At 41.3% G+C, this 26,102-nt stretch overlaps 1 protein-coding gene across 1 annotated transcript; it reads right to left on the bottom strand.

The window, feature by feature from the left end:
• Positions 1 to 5,455: 5,455 nt before the first annotated feature.
• On the bottom strand, positions 5,456 to 25,426 carry LOC311491185 (uncharacterized protein). The gene is made up of 6 exons (XM_084549043.1): positions 25,309 to 25,426; positions 18,667 to 18,809; positions 14,075 to 16,320; positions 11,571 to 11,637; positions 11,375 to 11,474; positions 5,456 to 9,659 (listed from the first exon to the last, which is right to left on the bottom strand). The coding sequence occupies exons 2-6, from the start codon at positions 18,802 to 18,804 to the stop codon at positions 7,099 to 7,101; spliced, it is 5,112 nt and encodes a 1,703-aa protein (XP_084405169.1). The 5' UTR covers positions 18,805 to 18,809; positions 25,309 to 25,426; the 3' UTR covers positions 5,456 to 7,098.
• Between the last annotated feature and the right edge of the window lie 676 nt (positions 25,427 to 26,102).

Here is a 26,102-nt window from a genome sequence, read left to right as displayed (position 1 = left end):
CGGGTACGTACAGCATGAGCACTTATTATCCTCAATAAACACCTGCATTTGTTAAAAATATGTTGTCTGCCAAGGACAAACCAGACACCGCTCATCAAACCAAAGAAGCCCAGAATGCACAGCAGGTCGTTATAGCAATAACTTGTCTCCTCGGCTGATGTGTCAAACCGTATGCTCAATGCAGGACTGAGATGCACGGACTGAGGAGGCAGTCAACCTTTCAAATTGACATCATGTTAGCTCTCTGTCCCCGGGATGCAGTATGGCTTCATGGCTATTCTATGCTTTACGTTGACCACTTCCTACAAATATGGCTGGGAGTGTGGTCCTGCAAAGGGGGCGGGGGGCAGCACACGCTAAGTGTTTGTGACGAGTGCTAAGGCCACTGCTTGATCCCAAGGAAGTAATGAAGGCTGGACTGCAGGCCATGTGTTTTCTTCGTCCACCTGATGGCCGACTTATAACAACCCCAGTGTCAGGCCGGCTTAAAGTCACGCATCCTTTTCCTCTACTGCTGCACCCGGAGTTATCATGACATTTATTCACCCCTCCTGGGCCAGAGCCCAGCAGCCACATGGCACAATGGTCACCATCAAGTCTGCTTTGATGATACTGTTTGCCTTCTGTGTGCTTGTTTGCATGTGTGTGTGTATGGTTGATAGAACATGAGCTAAAAGCATGCTGGGATAAAACAGATCCGCCCTCTAGTGGTGATGCACTGTACATGCACAAACAAGATGAGAAGGAAAAATGAAAACATAAATATCATTTAACAGGATTATAGACTAACGTTACATAGTAAAAAGTGTACTATACACTGTACTATACTGTTTCTGTAAGGCAAAATAAATGCATCTGCACGTTTGTAATGTGTGTATCATAAATTATACTTCACATATTAAGTAAGTAACTGGTGCAAAAACAATTAATGAATGCTTGGTAACACAGTTTAACATAACTGTATGATTACATGTGTAAATAAAGGCAGAACATTACAAACCAAACTGTTTCTGTACACATGAACAAACTAAATGTCAAAAAAACTAGACAAAAAAAACCCAAAACATTACAGTGTGTTGTAATCTTATCAATGCATTCCAGTGCTTGTGTTTTTCCTTCTTTGAAACATATTTTATGGCACATTCACACCTCCATATGTAGCCTGATGCACAGAATCACACATAGTGAACGCATTTGACAGTCAATTAAATACTTAATGTCTGTAATGATGATCTCTTGTGAGATATCTGCGCAAATCCACAGAGTAAGACCTTGGTTAGTTATTTCTTGACTGGATCAAGGATATTCTACCCTGTTTCTGTTCCTGGAATCAAAACTTTTAATTGATTTTCACTACATAACTCACATAACATTTGCAAACTTGGTCAACAGGTTCCACGCGGTGTAGAAATGCCAGTCCAACGCCACACAGAAGACCTGGTCTGGATGTTGTGTGAGTAAAGCTGGGCACACACTACACAACTTTCACAGTCTTTACAGATTTTGAAAAGACTCAGAGCACACACTAACAGACTGGCTTCAGCAGATTTTTGTATGACGACTGAAAGACCGGGGGTCACACACTTAACAACTGCAGACTATAGGATTTGTCAAACCAACTAAAGCCAACCGAACGCATCAAACTCTCATGGTATGCACTGCAACTAACATCATATACAGTCATGGACGAAAGTATTGGCACCCCTGGAACTTTTCCAGAAAATGCACCATTTCTCCCAGAAAAAGTGTTGAAATTACAAATGTTTTGGTATACACGTTTATTTCCTTTAAGTGCATTGGGACAACACAAAAAAGCAGAAGAAAAAAGCCAAATTTGACATAATTTTACACAAAACTCAAAAATTGACTGGACAAAATCATTGGCACCCTCAACTTAATATTTGGTTGCACACCCTTTGGACAAAATAACTGAAACCAATCGCTTCCTATAACCATCAACAAGTTTCTTACACCTCTCAACTGGAATTTTGGACCACTCTTCTTTTGCAAACTGTTCCAGGTCTCTCAGATTTGAAGGGTGCCTTCTCGCAACAGCAATTTTTAGATCTTTCCATAGGTGTTCTATGGGATTTAGATCCGGACTCATTGCTGGCCACTTCAGAATTCTCCAGCGCTTTGTCTCCAACCATTTCTGGGTGCTTTGTGAGGTGTGTTTTGGATCATTGTCCTGCTGGAACACCCATGACCTCTGATGCAGACCCAGCTTTCTGACACTAGGCCCTACATTACGGGCCAGAATGTTTTGATAGTCTCCAGATTTCATGATTCCTTGCACACAATCAATGCACCCAGTCCCAGAGGCAGCAAAACAACCCCAAAACATCTCTGAACCCCCACCGTATTTGACTGTAGGTACCGTGTTCTTTTCTTTGTAGGCCTCATTCGTTTTTCTGTAAACAGTAGAATGACGTGCTTTGCTAAAAAGCTCTACCTTAGTCTCATCTGTCCACAAAACATTGTCCCAGAAGGATTGAGGCTTACTCAGGTATGTTCTTGCAAACTGCAGTCTTGCTTTTTTATGCCTCTGTGTCAGAAGTGGGGTTCTCCGCGGTCTCCTGCCATAGCGCTTCATCTCATTCAGACGACGACGTATTGTTCGAGCTGACACCGTTGCATCCTGAGTCTGCAAGACAGCCTGAATTTGTGTGGAAGTTGACTGAGGTTGTTTATCCACCATTCGAACAATCCTGCGTTGCATTCTTGCATCAATTTTTCTCTTTCGTCCACGTCCAGGGAGATTTGCCACAGTTCCATGGGTTAAAAACTTCTTGATTATATTGCGCACAGTTGACAAAGGAACTTTAAGATCTCTGGAGATTGACTTGTAACCTTGAGATTGTTGATATTTTTCCACAATTTTGCTTCTTAAGTCCTCAGACAATTCTCGGCTCTTCTTTCTCTTCTCCATGCTTGGTGTGGCATACACAGGCAAACAACACAAAGGTTGAGTCAACTTTTATACATTCCAACTGGCTTCAGTTTTGATTTCTATATTGCCAGCACCTGTTACTTGCCACAGGTGAGTTTAAATGAGGATCACATGCTTGAAATGAAATTATTTACCCACAGTTTTAATAGGGTGCCAATGATTTTGTCCAGTCAATTTTTGAGTTTTGTGTAAAATTATGTCAAATTTGGCTTTTTTCTTCTGCTTTTTTGTGTTGTCCCAATGCACTTAAAGGAAATAAACGTGTATACCAAAACATTTGTAATTTCAACACTTCTTCTGGGAGAAATGGTGCATTTTCTGGAAAAGTTCCAGGGGTGCCAATACTTTCGTCCATGACTGTAGGTACTTCTGCTCCTGACACAACTCAATTAATTTCTCCTCCATTTCTGTGGTGCAGGTTCACTTTGTCCCCACTATCGCATTCTTGCTGCCATCCTTGTTTTTATATTCACGCTACTTGTCTTCTGACTCTGTTTCCTGTGCCTCTTTTTCATTGGCTGTCGGCAACACGTGTTTGCAGTTGGGCCATTAATCACTTCACACTACCCAACTGCGTCCAGATTCCGCTAAAAAAAATTCAAACATGTTTGATTGACTGCGACTGAGATCAGGTCAGGTCCTTTCCCCTCACACTCTAATAATATGCCAACTACCCATGCCGGCTGTCCCCAACTAAAGCAGACTGGTGCAGACTTTGCCCAACTGGGAATTATGGGTAAAATCTGGCAAAGAATCTTGGTAGTGTGTCCTCAGCTTAACACTTTCATGTTGCTGTGCTTCTGTCTGACTACACAGAGCAGGACAGAAAATGAACTGACAAAGTTCTGGAGAGTTACGTGCATTTTTACCAAACCTTAGTTTTAAAGTCGGGTCCGTCAAACTGATGAGGTAGATTCTTATAATCTAATTTACACTAAATAGCACATGTGTGGATGCTTTCTTTGTACACCATACAAATGGTGGATATGCTCCACACATGCGTTAGTGCTCTTTAAGTTTATCTATCTAATTTGTGTGACATCATAATATGCAGTTTTTTTCGTAACTGCTCAGTCAATGAAAATACACAGAAATACTGCACGTTCTTCACTTCACTGTTTCAAGTCACCTTTGCACCTTGTAGTGGTTCATAGGTGAAGCCAATAATGAGAGTGTTAAACACTTTTTAACATGAATACAACAGAATACATGATTAAAATGAAATAAACTAAAGTTATGGCCAAAAACCTTTCAATAAAGCCAAAAGCCAGACTAAAAAGGTAGATTTTAAGTATATGTTTGAAGACATCAACCATTTGGATCACCCGCAGGCAGTGACCGCCTGAAAGTCCACCAGCTGTAGAGAAGGAGGCAAGCAAGCAACGACAATTTCAGTTCTCTGGATTCAGTTCTATAGTAAACCCCATTCAGGTGTTGATTGTTAGAGACTGGATAAGACTGAGTGATGCTAAAATATGAAGCGGTAATAAAGGCATGGATGACTTCACACATCAGAGTTTCATAGAACTGACCTGAGTTTGGAGACTTTCAGGTAGAACTTTATGAAACGGGATTAGACTTCCAGAATTTCTGTGCTGATCACGAGACGTTTTTGCATTTTAATTTAGAAAAATTCTTGAATACAATTACTGAGGCACTTGAGGTTCTTGCACTGCAAAGGTTTCTTGAGGGAGGTAGATTTGTATATAAAGAAAAATTTGATCAATCACTAAATTGTTACCTTACATTTACTTAAAACAAATTATATTTAGCCTGTATCTTGACAATATACTGTAAATTTAAGTAAGCCACGATTGAAAAAAAAGCATGTATGTAGTAACGCTTTATTTCCACCAGGGGGCAACACTACACAGGAAATGGGTTTACTTTGGTTTCTGTTTGGTATCATTTTCTCCTTAATATGTTTGTGAATTTTGATGTTGACGTTAATAACGACTATAGTTTTCAGTAGTAAATCCCGGCAGTAACATTACAAGTGATATTGCATGATCTATTTTTTGATTTCACTCAAAGAGTGACACTGAAGCATACTGCAGGATTGTAACCCTAACCCTGACCCTAAGCCCAGCTTTAGACTTTCATCAACTGTAAACATGTGCTAGAGGTCCAGTGGGAAAGAGTGAGAAATACTTGAAATGTTGGTCAACAGTCACGCTGTCTGAGAAGCTGCTGTCTTTTGTTATATTCACGTGTTTTGGATCTTACAGTTCATAAAATCCATGTTGAACCAACTGATGTACATGTGATTATCGAGTGTTTATTATCCTGTGAACAGATAGGGAATAAAAGAGGTCACGTATCAGAAAGTGCCAGAAACACTGGATGAGTTTGATCCGATTATTCTAAAACATGAAAACTGGTTGTAAATTCAGTACATGTTGTTTTTCCTGTAGTGAATGATTTGCATCCTAAAAGAACACACACTCCTATGAATGTTGCGTGTACACGATGTTGATCATCAGAATATCCATTAAAGCTATAGTAGAAATCTAGAAAATAATTTGTGATGTTAAATTTTCCAAAATGTGGTGAGGACTTGGTGTGCAGGCGTGTCATTACACAATAATTTAGCAGAAAGTTTGTTTTTTAGTTCAAAAATAGGGTTGCAATGCAATTTCAGTGTCATGTCTATAATAATTCCTTTATTCATATAACACAGCTTAAAAACAGCTTTACAAACTGCTGTTCTGAAAGAACACATAAAAGACAACTGGAAAATGCACATGAGATATACGGTAACATAATTAAACCTAACAGCAAAAGTACAATTAATTAAAAGCGTCATTGTGGTTTGGATGAACACATGAACGTTTTTTCCCCCCACTTCCTAGAGAAAATCTACCGTATCAAAAATAATTGCATGATTGAAGACACAAGAAAAATAGAAATGGTTTATGTCAGTTTGGTACACAACATGAAACTATGTTACGAGCATACTGAAAGTGGAATGCATGAGTTTATTAATATTATGTCATGGATTTGCGGTATATAATGTCGTGGTTTTACAAATATAAGAGTTTTTAAAGGTTGAGGATTATAGGTCATTCTTGATAACGGCTGGAGAGGAAAAAATCGACTTCACTTGGTTTTATTTCCTGACATTCTGAGAAATCTGTCTCCGAGATATTTTTCTCCATCCTGGTACTAAACTAATTTTATGTTGAAAAATGTACATGCAATAGATTAATAAAAAAATGACATACTGGTTAAAAATGAAATAAAAAGCAACAAGGCCTGAATTATTGAGGATTATGTTACTGTTTGATTTTTGTATATTTGAACTGACTTATGTTTATGCTTATTATACCAACCACCACAACAAATTCCTCGTATGCGTGAACATATGTGGCAATAACGACGATTCTGATTCTGAGAAAGCAATAAAAACTATGGCACATAAAATAAATAATAAAATAAATGTGCTTGGTTATGTACCGTATTTGATTTTTATTTTTTATTTAAATGTGCACTGACCCTTTAAAAGAGATAGTTTGACATTTTGGGACGTTTTTTCATCTTGTGTTAGATGGAAAGATTAATACCACTTTCATGTATGATAAATATGAAGCTACAATTAGCTGGTTAGCTGAGCTTAGCATAAAGAAAATAAGCACCACCAGCCAGGACCAACGTTACAAACGAGATGCTTGCTGTTAGCAAAACCAGCTGTTTCCCCCTTTTTCTTTACTCTTAATACTCAGCGAAGGCTCTCCTGGTTGTAGATTCGTATCTAATGGACAGATATGATTATTTAACAGTGGTACCGATCTCTTCATCTAACTCTCAGCAGGTGAAAATAACTAAATGAGCCTATTCCCAAACTGACAAATTTAGGAAAACATTATTTAAGCCGATACTTCGGTATCATGGCAGTCAACTGTTTGTTGTTTAATCTGAACCTACAATAAAAAGGGACTGTTTAAAAATGATACAAATTTCCCCAAATCCACAGTATTTGTGTATATAAAAGATTAAGAAATACTTTCCTAAGTGGTACCAACCTTGTATGTGCTGTGCTATGATCACTGACCATGAAGTGTACTCTACTTTGAACTACTGTTTCTAATAATAATGGTATGTTTTTTTAAAAAAAAAAAAAACTATGATGATATGCCTGACATAGGATGTTACAACCGTCCGTCACTTAGACACTTACACCCGTTTGCAAAAGAAACAGCTGATTCCTGATTGATGCTCTCTTTGACGTCAATGGGGAGCGAGTCAAAGAGGTGATCCTCCACCATCAGGCAGCTCCTGCGGAGGAGGCCGCACTGGCCGAGCTGAGCTGGGAGACGATCCAGGCAGTTTCCCTTCAGTTCCAAATGTGTGAGCTGCGAGAGATGGCCAATTTTCTCAGGAATAGAAGAGATACAGTTGTGGCTGAGGCATAGTGTCCTTAGTTTGGTGCACTTGAACAGTTGCTTGGGGACTACTTCCACTTTGTTGCCTGTGATAGCAAAATGCTGGAGGTTCTGCAGAAAGCCTACCTCCAGCGGTATTGTAACTATAGAGTTATGGCTAACATCGAGGTACCTCAGCTTGAGAAGGGTGAATAACGATGAGGGTAGAGACTCCAGCTTGTTGTGCGAGAGATAAAGCGATTCGAGGTTTTTGACATGGCTGATAGACAGTGGAATGGTGATGATCTTATTGTGCCAAAGTTTGAGGCACGTTAGTCTTTTGAGGTGCTGGAAGCTGATGATCTCCTCGATGGTACGAATGTTGTTGGATTTTAGATCAAGTTCCTGAAGGGTGTTCAAGCTAAAGATGGCGTGTGGGATTCTCTCCAGCTCACAGTTATGAAGCTCCAGCTCTGCAAGGTTCAACATTTTCTTCAGACTATTCAGCACTAAGAGCTTTGTGCCGTCGTTATGAATTACCAGCTTGATCAGATGTGGCGACAGATCTGTTATGTTCGTCGGAATCTTTGTGAGGTTGCTTTTGAGATGCAGAATCTTTAAGTGCCTGAGATCTCGCAGGGACTCGAGTCCGATCAGTTTGTTGTTTTCTGAGTTCAGGTTACCCACCAAGTACAGTTCCCTTAAATTTTTCAACATGTACACCCAGCTAGGAATCTCAGCGACGTCTGTGAATTTGACATGAAGGCACCGGAGGTGATCACGAAGGAAAATGAAAGCTGTCTGCTCAACTTTGGCAGGACAGTGGTAGAAGTGTAGCTCTTGGAGGTTTATCATTTGTGAGATCTTAGCTGTTATCCTGGCCTCTGGGATTAATTCTAGTTTCAGGATTTCCAAGTCCGTGAGGTCAAACACGGCATCTGGCACTCCAGATAGCATGAAAAGATGAAGTTCCAGCTTTTCTTGAGGATTGCGCGTCACATGCTGCCTCAACTTCTCAAAGGTCCACTCGTGGTTTAGGCTGATCTCCCGAAGTTTGTTCTCACTCACCTCCGAAAGAAAAACCCCAAAACGTTTTGAATACAGCTGGTCGTATTGATCAACCATATGCAGGAGGAAGGCAAAGTCATTCTTAACATCGGGAATGTCACTGAAGCTGCTCTCCTCTCTGACTTTTTCAAAGGAATACTCCTTAAGTGGTCGCCGAAAAAGCCAGAACAGTGTGTATATACAGATAACACCATAAGCGCATATGAGAGCAATATAACTGACAAGGAGTTTCTTTAGCATAAAGGCCATGTTATGTGTGCAATGGAACTTAGCATATCCTGTCAAATGCTTTATTTCAGGCTCACACACATGGTCAAAATCTATAGAGGCAACAAATGTCATTGTGTAGCACAAGATCAAAATGAACTTCACTGTTTTGATGACTGTCTGAATGGCGTAGAGTCTGTAGATCAAATCACTGTCTTCCACGTGGGCACGGAATTTACGGACTTTTTCGAACAAGGCCTTCGCTTGCTCGCCGTCTTTCTTGTCCAGTATGGTCATGGAGGGAACTTCACTCACGAGCTTTTCTGCGGAAAAGGTGACCCCAGTTTTAGTGAGTATGGGGGCGGACTGGTTCGGACTCCCCTCCTCGCTGCTTGTGGACAGATGTTTGAGGAGAGAGGAGGCGCCAGCTAGCCTCTGCTTGTTCTCCTCCGAGTCCTCGCACGCGGTCTCAGACAGTGCTTTAGTAGTCCAAGGGGATTCGAAACATTTTCCAAGTATGGAAACAAAATGTTCTATTTTTGAACTCGTCTTTGGGTATTTGAACCAGAAGTTGCTACTGACCATTAGTACTATAGTGTGAATAAGAGCAAGGTATGGGAAATATTTGGAGTACCAAGGAAGTGCAACATGGTAGCACATCTGGTTGACAAAAACATATTGCTGAAAATCCAGCTTGGTCCTGACTCCTGTAGGCTGGGGCTGCCCAAGAGCGGGCGCCTGTGTGAAGTGTATTGTGGGGGCGATGTTGTCGGGAGGCCTTTTAGCCATTAGAGGAGCAGCTTGCTCCCCAATGGCGCTCTCCTTGTTCCACAAACCATCAGTCGGCTCTGGTGGCTGGGGTTCCAAGAAGCCCCCGGCCCCCTCAGGAGTTTGTTCCAGTATGGGCAGACAAACCACCTGGTCCTTGGTTAACTGCATGGTTCCAGAGAAGATGGCCAGCATCAACATGACAATACCCAGATAGTCCATGAAGACATCCCACCATGGTTTCAGTATGCGGTACGTTGGCTGGATGTCGTTCAGGGAAGCTACTTCTGTGAGGGTGAACATTCCTGAAAAAGAGAATATCAATTAACATGCGTTTAATGATTTTAACTGAACTGATGTCAGTCTTTTTTTCCTGATGCTTTTTGTGATTACATGGACCTAATGAATTGTTTCCTCATAATGTCTACTATTTATAATGGGCCCTATAATGGGGCAGCTATAGCTCAGTAGGTAGAGCGGTTTGTCCATGAACCAGAGGGTTAGCAGTGCGCTTGTGTGAACGAATTTAACTGTAAATTGCTTGGAATACCAATAAGGAGAGAAATACAAGACCTTTTATGATTACTCAAATGGACGGACTGTTACTGATCCCTTACTTTCTCACATACACATTGGCCAAACAGCTGTTTCCCAGAGCTATTCCTGGTGTTTTGCAGTAGCCCCTCCCAACTTGTAAAGAAGGGCAAAGTGGTAAACAAGTTACGACCACAGTATGTTTACAGTGCAAAGTGTGACTTCTGTGTTACATGTAGCTCAGTGATGCGTTTGTCAATGTGATGATGAGGAACATATCCAGGCCGCCGTGTTTACGTCTGGCCATAATCCATTATTCACATCCTGCAGGGGTTTGCTCATTGGTCCAGTTTAGAGAACTCAGGGATAGAAGGGCTGTGCCCATTGTAATCCACTGTAATCCAACACAACAACGCCTTTCCATAAATCATGCCTTTTGTGACACTTTTAAAATGACCCTGACAGAGAGAGAGAAAGAAAGAGAGACAGATGGGTGTGGATTGCTGTTATTTAAGGTGGTGTTGCGTTACATATCTTTAAACTGTAATCTGTAGCATATATTAGATAACAATGCTTTATATTTACACCTCTGTGACTAATACAGCATCATCAAGAGCATAACTGAAGCAGATAAAACAATTTTAGCGAGACCGGATCTGTTTTCTGATGAGCTGATGAGAAATAATGTTGTTTTTTCTCACCTCAAATTTCAAGCAAGGCCACATTTCTCTGGCACATTTAGACAAGGCACAGAGGGGGAAAGCCTTGCGAGACTGGCATGGATTTAAAGAGAGGGCTGCCCTTGAACTAGGGCACAGCGCATGACATGTGTTGTCAGTGTGTGTGTGTATATCATGTGTACATGCCAGACCAACTCAAAGTCTGATTCATCAATCTCGTGTCTTTTCTGTGTGCTGTGCCTTTCTCCGCATCTTACTCCACATGAGCCCAGACGAGTTTACAGTCGGTGCCCTGACAGCTCAAATTCTCACTATAATACTGGCTCAGTGAAGCCTGGATGTGTTGACAGTAAATAATGTTTGTGTATGGCGAACTCGGTATACACATCAAACTGTTCCAGTGCCGTTGTTACATAAAAGACATATTAAATAATAAGCAAAAAAATAAAAAATTATTTCTGCAATATCACTGCGATTGGAGTCGATTGTGTGCATGAAGGTCACTATTTCTACTGAGTCTGCAGAGCAGGCTGAGACCGGCTCCCGGCGCATCCATAGACGCAAAACAAAAGGTGGAGCTGATGTCCGTGAAGCCTTTAAACGCAGCACTACAGTCCGGGTTCCGCCGCAGAAAATCCCGACGTGTTCGCATTAAAGCAGTATATCCAGTATCGGTTTAACCAACCCACTGATCAGTGCCAATACATTTCACCATGCTACGTAGCCTGCTAACATTAGTGGGCCGAAGCACTGCGGCGATATCTCTACACTTCACAGGACCTCAACTCTAGCGTCCGGATACTCACCTTCAGGGGGTCTGATCCAGTTATGTGGATGCCAGCGGAACCGAGCAGCGCTTCTTCTTACAGCCCATGTTCCGCTGATGTGATGACGCCGTCCATTCTTCTCACCAGTTCAACCGTGGGCCTGCTGGCAGGGCGGTAAGCAGCTTAGCTGACTACCCCCACTCCGCTTCAGATGGTCGGGTCCTCTGCCTCTGACTGGCGACACAGCACCAGCTGCTGGAGGTGTACCCGCCTTGATGTGAACACGTTCACCGAGACGGATCCTCCGCAAGGTTCAGCAGGACAGACACCTGACACGGTTGTAGGGCGAAGCTGAAATCTCGCCTGATGTTGCACAGTTTTTTTTGTTTTTTTTACTTCAGGGACCGATATGATGCAAAGCATAAGAGCGTTTTGAAAAAACCGTGCTCGAATACACAGTGAACGGGATTATTACCCCCTGAAATTAGGGACCGTCGTAAAAGTACATTATGATTATGTATCAATCAACCAGGTCTCTGCAGGTATTATGGTGTTAAGAATGTAAGGTTGGTGTTGCTCCATTAGAGGACAACTGTTCTGTCATGACTTTATGCGTGCAAAATGTAAATATTAAATGTAAAAATGTAAATATTAAATAAATCTGTGGCCTTAGATTGTCTTATACACTGATCAGGCATAACATATGACCACCTTCCTAACATTGTGTACGTCTCCCTTGTGCCTACAGAACAGTCGTGACTCAGAGAATGGACATGGGCCTTCTGAGGGTGTCCTGTGGTGTCTGGCAACAGAATGTTTTTAGTGGGGGCCTTTGGGTCCTATGGGTTGAAGGGAGGGGCCTCTGTGGATCATCCCACAGATACTTGATCAGTTTGGGATCTAGTGAATTTGGAGGCCAGGTCAACACCTTGTGCTGTTCTTCATGTTTTTTGAGTTGTTCCCTAACCGTTTTTGTGTGTGTGTCTGTGTCAGGCTGCATCCTGCTGGGGATGGCTGCTGCCGTCAAGGAGTGTCATTGCTATGGGGTGGGGGCGTCTGGTCTGCTCTAGGTGGGTGGTGCATCTCATATTTAGTTGCTACTGAAGAAGTGAATGAAGTTGCTACTTGTATATTAATATACAGTATGTCCATATGGTGCACTCACACTAGCTGTGAGAGAGTGACATGGTTCAATACATTTTCAGTGGAAGCCAACGATATGAAGCGACAAGCCGACCTCCAACACTTGACGTTAGTTGTCAGGGAGACGTGCAACATAAAAGCTGAGCTGGTTTCAACTTTGAGTTGTAGGTTTTGTTGCTTCTAGTGTGAATGCACCATTAGTTTTTTACAAGTTGAAAGTTTACTTGAATTAAATTTACAAACTGTTCTGACAGCTGCAATATGTGTTCTTACAGAAGCATACTGCATTCACAAACAAAATTTATTTTTTATTTTTTAATTATGACTCACTGTCCCATAATTCTGAGGAACAATCATATGGCAAACCCTGAATGTCTCCGAGAACAGAGGGTAAGCCATAGTTTAGAGATAAGCTGTCTTTTTTCTTGTGAGAATGCAATGCATTTTGTTACATAGTAAATAAAATCTTTTGTTTTACTGCAGCCATAATCTGTAGGCTCTTCAGACCAACTTTATTTGATCACCAAAGCCTCATACACGCACAATAATAGAATAATCTTCTTTGTACTTATTAATCCTCACCAGCCAGCAGGCCTCATCTCCCAACACAACTGAAAATAGGACATGGTGCTATTTGCAGTTAGCTCTTTCAGATACTTGAGAGACTTTTTGACCCTTTAGCACTATGGTTTACGTTGATTAAGTTATTTCAGTTTAATTAAATTTTCTCTTGTTAATGTTTGCACCTCTTGAAATTTCAAACTCACAAATCAGATTTGCAAATACATCAAATTCCATTTGTGCTTTTATATAAGGGACTGCAGAGTTCACATACATATTTTACGAATTAAATAAAAACAACATTGTAACATAGTCCTTTAAGTTTAATGCACTTTAAAATGCCAGCATTCTACGATACAAAATTGAATAGCCAAGTTATTACATGTACTTATGTAAGATATGTCTGTTGTTGTATTGTATTTCCCCTGCTTCTGTCCATGTGAGCTAACAGTCTCTTAAGAGCAACATATACAATACAGCATAAGGCTACTGGCCTACGTTTAAGTGAGGTCTACAGTTTATATTTACATTCAATAATCAAATTATTTAATGTAGCCGTGACAGGAAATGTGTTTGACATCATGGAAAAAAAAATCTTTCCAAGAGACAGATGAGAAGATCGATGTCAGTCTCATGTCCGTGTACGAAGCTACAGCCAGCAGACAGTTAGCTTAGCATTAATACTGTAGGGTGAACGAATTGTCCAGGTGTTGTCCAGTGATGACTAGTTTGTGTTCAAAGTACAGGAATGAGACTGACAATAATCTTCTCCTAGAACTCTTCACATCCCCAAAATGCTGAACTATACCTTTAAGAACAACTGTGACCATGGATATGTCCTTGTTGTAGCCACACACAATGTGACAATACATGAATTCGCAATTTCCTTTCTTTAAGAAAACTTAACAAAACCATAACATATAACTTTGCAACAGTAGTGTAGTACAGTATGTTAATGACTTCATATAAAGCAGATGCTTTGAACTGGTAGACAGAACAAGCATCAGGCACTGTGGCTGTAATAAGGCATCTCACTCTGCCTTCATTTGGTCCCTGACATCTGAAGGCAGAGTTTCAAACAGTGTCTCTTCCACTATAAGGCCACTACGCTTCAAAGCACGACAGCAACCAAGCTCCTGAGGCAGGAGCTCAAAGTGGTTGCCTTTGAGCTCCAGGTAGGTCAGTAGAGCTAGGTAGGAAATTTTTGGTGACAGAATGGACAGTGAGTTCTTTCCGAGCTTCAGCGTTTTCAGCTTTTTGCAAAAGAACAGTTCATCTGGTAGATTTTCAATTTTGTTACAAGTGACAGAGAAGTACTGCAGACTCTGAAGGACTCCGATTTCCGGAGGGATGAATCGGATGTCATTGTTTGACAGGTCCAGGTAGCGCAGCTTGTTGCACAGGAACAGGTGCGAGGGCAATATCTCAATCTTGTTGTGGCTGAAGTACAGGCGCTCAAGACTGCCAAGCTTTTTGATATGCTCTGGGATGTACATGATGCCATTGTACCAGAGTTTGAGGCAAGTGAGCTTTCGAAGATGCTGGAAGCTGAGGATCTCCTCTATGGAGCGGAGGTTGTTCTCTTTCAGGTCGAGCTCTTGCAGACTCGTCAGGCTGAAGATTGCATGTGGAATCCGCTCCAGATCACAGCGCACAAGCTCCAGCTCTATCAGATTGGTCATTTTCTTCAGGTTGTTGAGCATTACTAGCTTTGTGCCATCATTATGTAAGTACAGCCGCTGCAGATGACTGGAGACATCCACAATTGACTGGGGTATCTTTGTCAAATTGCTCTTAAGGGAGAGAGTTTTCAGACACTTCATCTCCCGCAGAGATTCAAGAACAATGTTCTTGGAGGCATCAGGGCTGAGTGACCCGGCGAGATAGAGCTCCTCTAAGTTGCGCAATCCGTACATCCAGTGGGGCAGTTCCCTGTTATCATCAAACTTGACACGAAGCACTTTTAGGTTTTCTTTGAGGAAGGAGGTAGCAGTTGTGTGCAACTTTAAAGAGCACTGGTAAAGAGACAGCTCCTGAAGATCCTCCAGCTGAGAGATTGAGGCAGGAATGGTGATATTGTTGATGATCTCCAGCTTGAGTGACTGCAGCTCCGTCAACTCAAAGACAGTGTCAGGTAGACCAGGGAGCATGAACAGCTGAAGCTCAAGTCTGTTGTGTGTGTTAGTCTGCAGCCTCTGACGCAATTTCTCCGCAGTCCATTCGTGGTTGAGATTGAGCTGTTTCAGTTTGTTCTCACTGACCTCGGATAGAAACACAGCAAACCGTTTAGAGTACAGCGGGTCATACTGATCAATCATGTGCAGCATGAAAGCAAAGTCATTTTTGACGTCTGGGATGTCATTGATGCCTGTCTCCTGTCGCACATACTCGAAGGAGTATTCTTTCAGTGAGCGATAGAACAGCCAGTAGGAGGTGTAAAGGCTTGTTAATCCATAGACAGCCACCAAGCACAGGTAACAGTAAGAAAGCTTAGAAAACAGGTGAGCCATGGTGTGATTACACTCAAAGTCTTTGTAGCCTGTCATGTCCTGGATCTCAACTTTGCAAGATACTCTATTCCTCACTTGATTCACAAAAGAGCTGTTGTAGGCAATGATCAGAAGGAATTTAAACACCTTGAATACAGTCTGACGAACATACATAAGATAGAGGATATCTCCTTCCTCAACGTGCAAACGGAACTTTTTCACTTTCTCAAAAAGAGCCTTAGCTTGCTCACCCTCTTTTTTGTCAAGAACACTTGCCGACGGCTTGTCAACAACAATCTTTTCAGGGATAGAACGGAGAGACTGCGTCTTCTCCAGACTGCCTTCTCCAGGAGACACAGCAATGTTGGACCTTGAAGTGCCACTCTTCTTCTGGTCCTTTTCTTCCGGATTTTCTCCAGATACCTCCGACAAGGCCCTTGTGGTCCAGGGAGAGTCGAAGCACTTGCCGAGCATTGAAATAAAATGCTCTATTTTAGAGCTCGAGCCTGGGAATTTGAACCAGAAGTTGCTGCACACCATGAAAACTAGAGTGTGTATCAGCACCAAATAGGGAAAGTACTTTGCATACCAATGCAGAGCCTTCTCATAACACATCTGATTGATGAAACTGTACTGCTGAAGATCCAGATCAGTTTTCAGGCCTGTCATTTCTCTTGGTATAGCTGAGGTGTTGGATTGCAGGTGTAACAGTGACTTCAGTTCCACTCCACTTCTGTTCTCTGAGGGTGATGATATTCTCTGAGGAAGGCATATGATTTTATCTTGCATTACCTAAAACAAAATGTAAAAAAATGATTAGCAATATTACTCAACACACAACTAGAGACCTGTTATGCTACATAATTGTGGTAGGTGGTTGTGCCTGTCAATTCATAAAGTTTTCTAATTGGCTTTTTACATACACAACGTTTCATCCATCCTCTTATTACAAATCTTGCTGTGATCTCTCAAGACTCTTTTCGCAAACTAACAAATCTCATGAGAGCAGCAACAAGATTAGTCCAAGTGTGAGGGAGATCCAAAACAAGATAGAAGCGCCAATCCTGAAAACACCATCAGCCCTAAAATTGGATGATGAGAGAAAAGAGCTGCACAAAAGCAAAGCCAAATGCAAGACTAGAGCTAAAATATTGTACAAATAGCACAAACTACTGACAACATTATCAAGTAAAATTGTTTTGAATCTGAAATATCTCTGACCTTGTAAATTGGAATCAAATCGAATCAGGAAATCTTTACTTCTTTACAGATTAAGTATCTCAAAAGCCTTTATAGGTCTATTAATTCAAACTGAACTTCCCATATTATTAATAATCTGTCTTTCCAGCGCCTGAAATTACTACTACAGAGCACTAGTTATTGGTTTGAATGCCCTGTTATTCTAGGTAGATATTTCTGGCCATGTATAAATGGGTCTATTTATGACCTTTTACATGAAGGGAGAGCACAGTGTTCACCACACTACTGCACTTGCTTGCGTACTTTGTGGAAGTCTAAATAGGCTAAATAATCAGTCAAATTTGTTTTCACTACACAGTCTCTCCTCTGAATGCACCTGCAGTGCACTCAAACACACACCCACACACAAAGTAAAAGTACTGCTTACCCCACAGGCACTTATATTTTTACGTATGTTTGTCTCTAGACTTTTATAACTATTTTATTTTTAACTATTTTTGGCATTCAGTGTGAGATGCTCATGCATTACCTGTGCAAGCATTCCAATGGGACTGCAAATTACTTGAATTGAAGTTATTATAACTTCCGTTGAGGAACAATATCATTAAGGTGTGCCTTAACCCTCTTCCTATCTGTTCATCTCAGTACTCAAGCCCCCACCCTCCCCCTCCCTCTCTTTTCCTTTCTTCGTCTTCCATCTGCCATTAAAGGAACCAGGGTGACAAGGAGCCAAAGCTTCCTGAGATGTGCCCCCACCCTGGGTCTCACTGCATCCTGTCTACCAATAACCTTCCTTGCGTCAATTAGGGCTTTGTCTTTGGTAGTGAACTTGGGCTTAAACAAAGCTTTGCCAGATTTTTACAGTGCACAGAGGTTACTCTCTGTTTCCTCAGAACATGTATGTCTGCGGACTCGAGGCTCAAGTTGAGCTTAGTAAACAACAAATGCTTGTGGTGTTTACTTGCAAGGCAAATAATGAAACACAGCTGCTCGATACTGCAATCTTAATAACAGGAAATGGGCACTTTAATTCACTTGTGGCAGGCCTGGAGGGGAGACACTGTGCCCACTTTAGTGTAACTTCATCTGAAAGTATTGCAGTGTGTAAATGCACATGAACAGTGGGATCAGAGTGATGCCATTGCTACAGTCAGGGCAATGCAGCACATCAGAGATTGCAGTGCAAAGTCAGGTGCCTCCGAAGAGTTGATCTGCAGACTTTTACAAACTGTGCCTCTCTGTGTTTTTACTCTAAATCTAAATGGGTGGACTAGGGTGACGGCAGCGTAATGACAAGTAATTCCGCATTACAGCATGTTGATAATACTTGGACTTCTAAAGTAAACTTGGCCACAGAAGTCATTGTCCACTTAATTTCGAAACTATTAGATCATGTCCAAACACTGTGTTGGTAAAAGCGGGAAACAATAGCCCTGATAAATATCCTGTTAACAGTTTTTCATCAGATGTTTTGGTTTAATTTCCAGCATTTACACTACAGAGCATTACAGCAGCCAAAAATGACCCTATTCCATACAGAGAGGGAAGTCAAGCTTCAGGCCACAGGGGTTTGGAATCTTATGTTTACTAAAAGGGGCTGGGTGGGGAAATGTTTCCACTGGTAATCTCCTGATGGGCTGAAAGGTTCCCTTGCTGCACGCAGGCCCGGTTGTAAAAGCACAGAATTAGTGTTTTGAGCTGCTGCCAGAGCAGAAGGCAGGGCAGTAATGTTCCACCAGCGAGCCTATGGATTTTCTACCATAAATTTAATTATTCTATATTAAATGGAGAAAAAAAATAGTAGAGCAACTGCTCTTATCTCATAAACATGCTGGAGTTCCAACACGCATTAGTGTGCATTAGCTACATTCCTCCAGAGTCTACTATTAGAGCTTCTAACTTTAAATGGAGACATCATGATGAGCCATTGTTACTGACCTGAAGAGTGCATCCAAAGACACCAATCATGAGCATGATTACAGACAGATAGTCAGTGAACACGTCCCACCACGGCTTCAGGACTCTGAACGCTGGCTGCTGTTCAGAGAACTGCCGGAATTCCATCACAGGAATCATGGTGCCTGTTACAAAAGAACGGAAAGATTAGGACACATGGCTTTCGTTGAGTACATTAAGATAATGCATTGGCCATAATGTGGTGAAACGATGGCGTTTGAAGAACAAACAGTTTAAATCATGCTGTGCCTATATTTTCAGAGTCACTAGAAGGACAATTTTGGAATAGTTTAATGACAGCAGAAAACAAAACAGCATTTCTTGACACAGCAACTACCTCTCTGAAACTCCCAGTGGCACGATACTACATGTCTGTGAAGATTCTGAGTAATCCAGTTCATGGTATATCCTAAGACGTTCCACCACTCATTCAAGTAGCTTCAGCCCAAGGTTATTGTTGACATTTTGTAATGAAGACGGGGCGGCACGGTGGTGTGGTGGTTAGCACTGATGCCTCACAGCAAGAAGGTTCAGGGTTCAGATCCAGGCCGACTGGGGCCTTTCTGTGTGGAGTTTGCATGTTCTCCATGTGTCTGCGTGGGTTCTCTACGGGTACTCCGGCTTCCTCCCACCGTCCAAAGACATGCTGGTTAGGTTCATTGGTGATTCTAAATTGGCCGTAGGTGTGAGTATTAGTGTGAATGGTTGTCTGTCTCTCTATGTTGGCCCTGCGATAGACTGGCGACCTGTCCAGGGTGTACCCTGCCTCTCGCCCAATGACAGCTGGGATAGGCCCCAGCTCCCCTGTGATCCTCCAGAGGACAAGCGCTTACAGAAAATTAATGAATGAAGACCCTACAAGTCCATTTGCCTTTGTTTCTGCTTTTTTTGCTTGTTTTCTTTTTTGGACACACGTTACAACATGGCGCCTCTTAGCTACAGTGCTAATGCTGCTAGCCATTTAGCTCGGAGCGACTCCACGAAAGAGATGCTCTACTAGACAACGTGACAAATTACAGGCTGCGCTCATACACTCATACATCTCCAGAGTGGGTGCCGTTTGAAGTGTTGTGAACATTGTTTGGATGAATGACGGTATACTGGGATACTCAGGCCTATGAAGCTGGTATTAAATGTGACAGCAGCTCATATTAGCAGATAACTTATTTCCTGTCTGGATCCATTTGTCAGTACAAATGAGAAGTTTGCGTCTTATGTTGCAGTTCAGTTTTATAACTTTTGAGAGAGATATCTGTTTTACCAGATCTCATTAAAGTGTGCTGATGAAACATAGACAGATCTCGGTCATGGTGATTTTCGCCTGATTTTATCTGTCTGAAAACTGCAATGTCAGACTGTTTAGAAGGTATGTGGCTTGACAAAAATGGGTTCACTATTTAGTCAGTCCGAATATGTGCCCACGTTCACTTCTCCCGCTGGAGAGAGAAAGGAGTCCTGTCTCTGGTCTCCTAAGGGGGCAGGCCAGGGCCAAAATCCACGTGATGCAGATACAGGAAATGACTTAAGTGCACCGTTTCGTTTCTGAACCGTTCCTGGCCCAACTTCAGGTCTCACAGAGCTGCTAGCTCGGCTGCACAGTCTCAGTCTTGTTGAATCGTGACTCAAAAACCTAAATACTTTTTTCCCACGTTTCACAGGAGCTTTGAAACCTGACATTTTTCTCCTTGGCCCCCTTTGGATTTAGCTCAGTGGCAAACATCCATCCATCCATTTTCAGGTTCTTATCTGAAGTCGGGTCACAATGGATAATTAGGATAGGATAATCACGGTATTACAAACTTCCTTCTCCCTCGCAATGCATGCTTGTCGCCCGTGAGAACAGAATGTTTCCTCAAACCGGCGAGTGCCTCTCCAGTGGTGCACTGACATTATACAAATGCCCATTACAAATGTAATTATTTAAAAGTCATCTGCCGCAGAAAAGTAAATAAATGACTCACTTCGTGGGGCTTGTGTAAGGTGTTTGGACATATAATTTCACACTCCAAAAAGCCCAAAGTGGCTTCACATATTGGAACAAAGCGGACCAAAACCACATCTCAGTGCTTTGGTTGTTTACACTCATCCATTAATCTCTGGACTGACTATTAAAAACCTGAGTTTGTTAAGCGGTAGCATGAAAAACAGTGGCCTATCCCTGATGCTACTATCTGCTCACTCTCTCTGTGGTCACCTTCTGTAAAGTGCTGCAGCTGCAAGTATCACGTTTCCAAAAATCTTTCTGGCAGTAGGCTGGCTGCTGTGTCATTCAGACTGAAAAGACCTGGGATGAACAGTTTCAGTGGTGAATTTTGTAGTAAATCATCGCACTGTGAAATATACTGTACATACAGTAGCATGCCTCTGCAACCACTCAATCAAGGCCATGGTGTGAGTATATGCACAATCTGAAAGGTGCCAGACTATAACTGACAGTGATTTGTCATTATACAGCTCCTCAGCACCAAAGAGATAGCTGCTGTCAGTAGTTGAGTGCCCTCAAACTTTAGTCTATTATTAATAAGTCTATCTGATAGCTACTGTTAAATGGGTTGCTGAAAGCCGGTGTGCTTTTAGAGACAATGTTTTTCAAAGTTCAGTTAAGATTTTCACACAGACTGTCAATTGATTCTTCCAACTCTGTGTCAAAACAACAGGGGAGGATTTAGAATGGCTACTCAGGATTCATTTACACAGGCTATCTACTGACGGTCGACTTTAGGGCTCAGTTTAGCCAAATTCCCAAAATGATTTGTCTCACTTAGCTCTGGTTGTGCACAGGCATCCAGATAGTTGTTTACAGTAGAGCCAAGGATATCCATCTCAGTGGAATTTTGTAAATTAGGTGTTTTTAATTCAAGAAATCCAAAGTTTATGTCAGCATCCAGAAGTAATGCCCTAGTAAACCTGGATTATCACATTTAAATCCATAAAAACGTGTTAGTAATGTGGTACTCTACGATAACGTACTATATCTACTTGACAATTTTTGTGTTTCACGCAAAACATAGAGTGAATTTAAAGGATTCACATATTTTGCAGATCATTTTCAAACAATAATTCCAAGACCTGTCCCCACCTCGCACCGACTGGCTGACTGACTGAAGACCTGTAATAGTGAAACATCTGTATATTGTTGCTAAGGCAGTGATAGACAGTGATAATGATATTTGCAGCACACACTGCGAGGCAATTATTGGAAAATATAGCCCATGAAGTTCCATAATTATCATTTATTATTCAGTTATCAGCAGAATCGTACATTTCCCATGCTACAATAAGGGTATTGTTCGGAGGCCTGCAACCGCTCAGCAGCTCTAAAGTCAGAAACCTCTCGATCAGTAGTTGGGACAAGTATTAGTAGTTCCACGTTAACCAGCTACTAGGGGTGGGAAAAAAACATCGATTCTCCGATTTATTTCGATTCTATCCTGAACGATTCTGTCTCGATTCAAATAAGTTCATAATCGGAATTTTAAAATTAAAATTTTTAATTAGTTCGCCCGCTGCAATATTCTGTGCGCCTGCTGCGGAGCTCAAAAGAAAACTCTCCTCTCTGGCCTGCTGATTCTCTGCTATACGCGCATGCACACACACGTGCGAGTTGTTTACATGCGGCGATAAAATGGCTGCAACAGCGAGCGGTAGACCCATAAGACTTGCACCGGCTTCTTTAAAAGCTGACGTATGGCAGCATTTTGGATTTTTTGAGGATGGAGGAAAGATCGACAAGACTTTCACCGTTTGTAAGGTAAATTCTAAAAAAAATTAGAGAAGGTAATTCATCTGTTTTTCTTTCTCTAATGATCAACACAATAGTAGGAAATGATTTGCAAATTCTGAGTAGCAAACTCATATTTAAGAATCTGACCAAACTAAAATATGTGTGTGTGTGTGTGTGTGTGTATATATATATATCACAAAATTTAAAGTCACGCATGGAAATGTACATTAAAAAAAAAATAATCGATTAATCGATAATCGATTAATCGATAATCGTTTTAGAATCGAATCGTTGACCTCTGAATCGGAATCGAATCGAATCGTGAGGTGCCAAGAGATTCCCACCCGTACCAGCTACAGTGTCAAAATGCTGCTGGTATGTTTGTAAATCAGTGCAAATGATCCAACATATACACTATACTATCTTCCTGTACAATACAAGTACATTAGGTGTGAAGATTATAGTTTATTTTGATTCAGCACTACATGCAAGTACATTATGATAGAGCAACTTTTACCACAATGTTTTCCACCTGATTATTCTCATCATGCTGGGAGCACCACAATGTTAATTTTATTTAAACCACTGCACTCCAGTGAAGATGGGATACTCATAATATTGACTTAACAACATCCTCAGATTTAGCGCTCAGCAAATATTATTGTGTTGAGTATGGAAAGTGGTTGTTGCTCCATTAGACGGCCTCTGTGGATCAGGCTTGTCCCAGTGCATCCCACAGAAACTTGATCAGTTTGCTATCTAGTGAATGTGGAGGCCAGGTCAACACCTTGTGCTGTTTTTGATGTTTTTTTGAGTTGTTCCTAAACTGATTTTGTTTGTATGCCTGTGTCAGGCTGCATCCCGCTGGGGATGGCTGCTGCCGCCAAGGAGTGTCAGGTCCAAAAGTTTCCCAACAGAACATTGTATTGTCAGATGATGGTCAACGTTATTTACTTCTCCTGTCAGTGGTTTTAATGTTGTGGCTGACTGGTAAGACAACCAGCAACACGAGCACCTCCCTGATGTTTCTTCATTGAAAAATGAATTTCTATGATCTTTGGACTAAATCTATATTACAATATACACTCTCTTGCCAGTTCATTAGGTACACTAGTGAATGCATTCTAATATAACTGCCCTTCACTATTATTAGATTCATGGAAGTTATGGTATTCAGCATTAGTTTAAAATAACTGTGAGAGCTGTTGATTCAACTGTGCTTTAATTTTGGAGCCTGCGGTTTGTAGTAGTATTGAAATGTTTCTATTATTTTGACACCCCCATTTCAGTCAGTGGGCGAAACTAAATATCAGAAACATTTTAGTGTGATTAACTACATGCTCAAAAATAATCATCCAGCTGAATTACCAACTTTCTTTTTATTACCAAGTTTCATCATCACCTGAACATTACAACTGTCATGAATTAGGATTTAGTGTAGGACTGTTATAATAGATAATGTATTTGTTTTGTACCCAGTGAACTGGCAAGTGAGTGTATATATTATAATAAGAAGAATATTTCAGAAAATAATCATATTTATTCAATCACTTAATCTTAAATGGCTTACCATATAAATATTGCTGTTATCTATCTGAAATAATGTATTTTGACACAAAATTATCCAAGCATATTGGATATACTGTATGCCAATGATACGTTTATCATTTATATATACTGTACAGTGTCTGGCGTTTGTTATGAACCAAACAGCTGATGATCAGTGTGAGATCTAAGTGAGGGATTATTTAAACTGAGGAAAGTTCCTTTCCTGATACGTAGTGTGACATGTTGACATCCTTTCAACATGTCACATGTAAGCAGTCAACAATATCGGGTTTAAAATCTGTAGCACGCCCTCCTGTGAAAGGAGTGATTTCTTAAAATTTAGACCATTTAAATAAAAGCTATTTGTATTTTTATACAACACATATACTACATACTAAAAGTGAATGAAAACAGTACTTAGTTTTTGTCCTTATGAGGTCACGCAGTTAACAGAAAACTACTGTACTAACAGAGTATAAACAAACCTGATGACCCTCAGTTCAAACCAAAGTATGAGTGTGTGGATCAATACACAGAAATTACAGATAAGGGTGTTAGCCAACGTAGATATGGATCATTTATCACCAAATGTGTTTAAAGTTAGCTGACAGATTACCATTTTGTGTTTTTCTCTTACATGGCCCCAAGGGACCGGAGTGACCGGACCCTTGAGAATCATTAATGATGTGAAATCGTGAAGGAATTAATATAGCAGAGAAAAACAGGCGGACGAAGGGGCTTTTTGTGAGCCTACAATTTGTGTTAAGGAAAAACACTGTCCTTCTGCTGGATGAGTCAGGCATTGAATTGGGCTGAGCAGGCCATATCCTCGTAGCCTTCCTGACAGGAAACTTGTCTGAATCCCAGATATCCAAAAACAGACATGTTTGGAACACACCCAGCCCCTGGCACACACAAAAAGTCCTGTCTCGTTAAGGACGTGGAAAAAAAAAAAACCCTACCCGCATTGCAGGACTGACTGTATTTCAGCTCATGAGACACACTTTTCTCAGACTTTGCTGTGAGAGAGAGAAGCTGTACAGAAACTGTCCAAAGAAGCCGTGATTCATCCTGAGATCATCACAAACCACCAATCGGTCATCAGGTTAGGAGCTTTTGTTCGATCTTAAAATACTGATGGCAGATTTAATAAGAGGTAGCTATTCTGTCTGCTGCGAAGGTCGCTTTCCGCTGACTCTCCGTTCAGTCTCTTGTCTGTGTCTGAGAGGTAAACTAACGGTAATCAGGGTAAACTGGTTAATGAGACACGCTCATCTGTTGTAATCTACCCGTCGGATCTATAAGAGCATTAGCCAGTAGAGTCAAGATCATCAGTAGTGTTAGAGGTTTACCTTCTTTCAGATGGGAGCTGGACTCGAGGATGTGATCGGGTCGGCTTTCATGCGCTGAAGTCTGGGATCATGATGTTGGTGCGCGCGGCCGCCCCTCTTCTCTGTCCGCCAACCTTCCTGGATCCTCGGCCAGACCATGCAGGACTGAGCTGTCAGCCACAGGGGCGGGGACTTCGGAAGGAAAAAAACAAAAAACAGCACACACTCCTTAGTTTTGTGATGCAAGTTGTTTGTAAGGCAGATAGAAACCGCGGCAGTTCTCTGCTAATCAACATAAAGGCATGTTAGGACAGTATTTCTATTTGCGTTTTGCATCACGGTGAACGAAATAATGTGAGAGTCCAAGTGGCATATCAAGTAAAATAATCAAACTTATCAAAGCCCAGGCCCACTTGTTTTGCCGAAACAATGCCGTGTAAATGACATTAGGCTATTAGATTACTACCAGTCATGATATGTAGCTTAATTACATTTAGTCAACCACATGTTCGGGCTATTTGTACATTAGCTGAATTTTGATATGTTCTGCTTCTTTTTACCTCTAGATGCCCTTAGAAAATAATAGTGTACTGTCTACTCTATTCATGTGAAAACTTCCGTCAGGCAGCTTCTCTTGCGGAAAATTTGACTAAGCAAGGTTGCATAAACTGATCAGCCACAACATTATGACAGGAGAAGTAAATAACATTGACCATCTTGTTAGAATTCAATGTTCTGGTGGTAAACATTTGGACCTGGCATTCATTCATGTGGAAGTTACTTAGACATGTACCACCCACCGAGACCAGACCAGG

Source organism: Chelon labrosus (assembly GCF_963514085.1).
Source record: "Chelon labrosus genome assembly, chromosome: 7".
Taxonomy (NCBI): Eukaryota; Metazoa; Chordata; class Actinopteri; order Mugiliformes; family Mugilidae; genus Chelon; species Chelon labrosus.
Note: the sequence above shows the minus strand (reverse complement) of the source record. Positions and strands in the feature narration are given on the sequence as shown.

Coding starts and splice junctions, on each gene's coding strand:
- LOC311491185 (XM_084549043.1), bottom strand. CDS start 18,804: ATGATTCCTGTGATGGAATTCCGGCAGTTCTCTGAACAGCAGCCAGCG. Junction 11,475..11,570: donor CAGCTGGTGCTGTGTCGCCA/GTCAGAGGCAGA, acceptor TGAACTGGTGAG/AAGAATGGACGGCGTCATCA. Junction 9,660..11,374: donor CTGGATCAGACCCCCTGAAG/GTGAGTATCCGG, acceptor TCTCTTTTTCAG/GAATGTTCACCCTCACAGAA.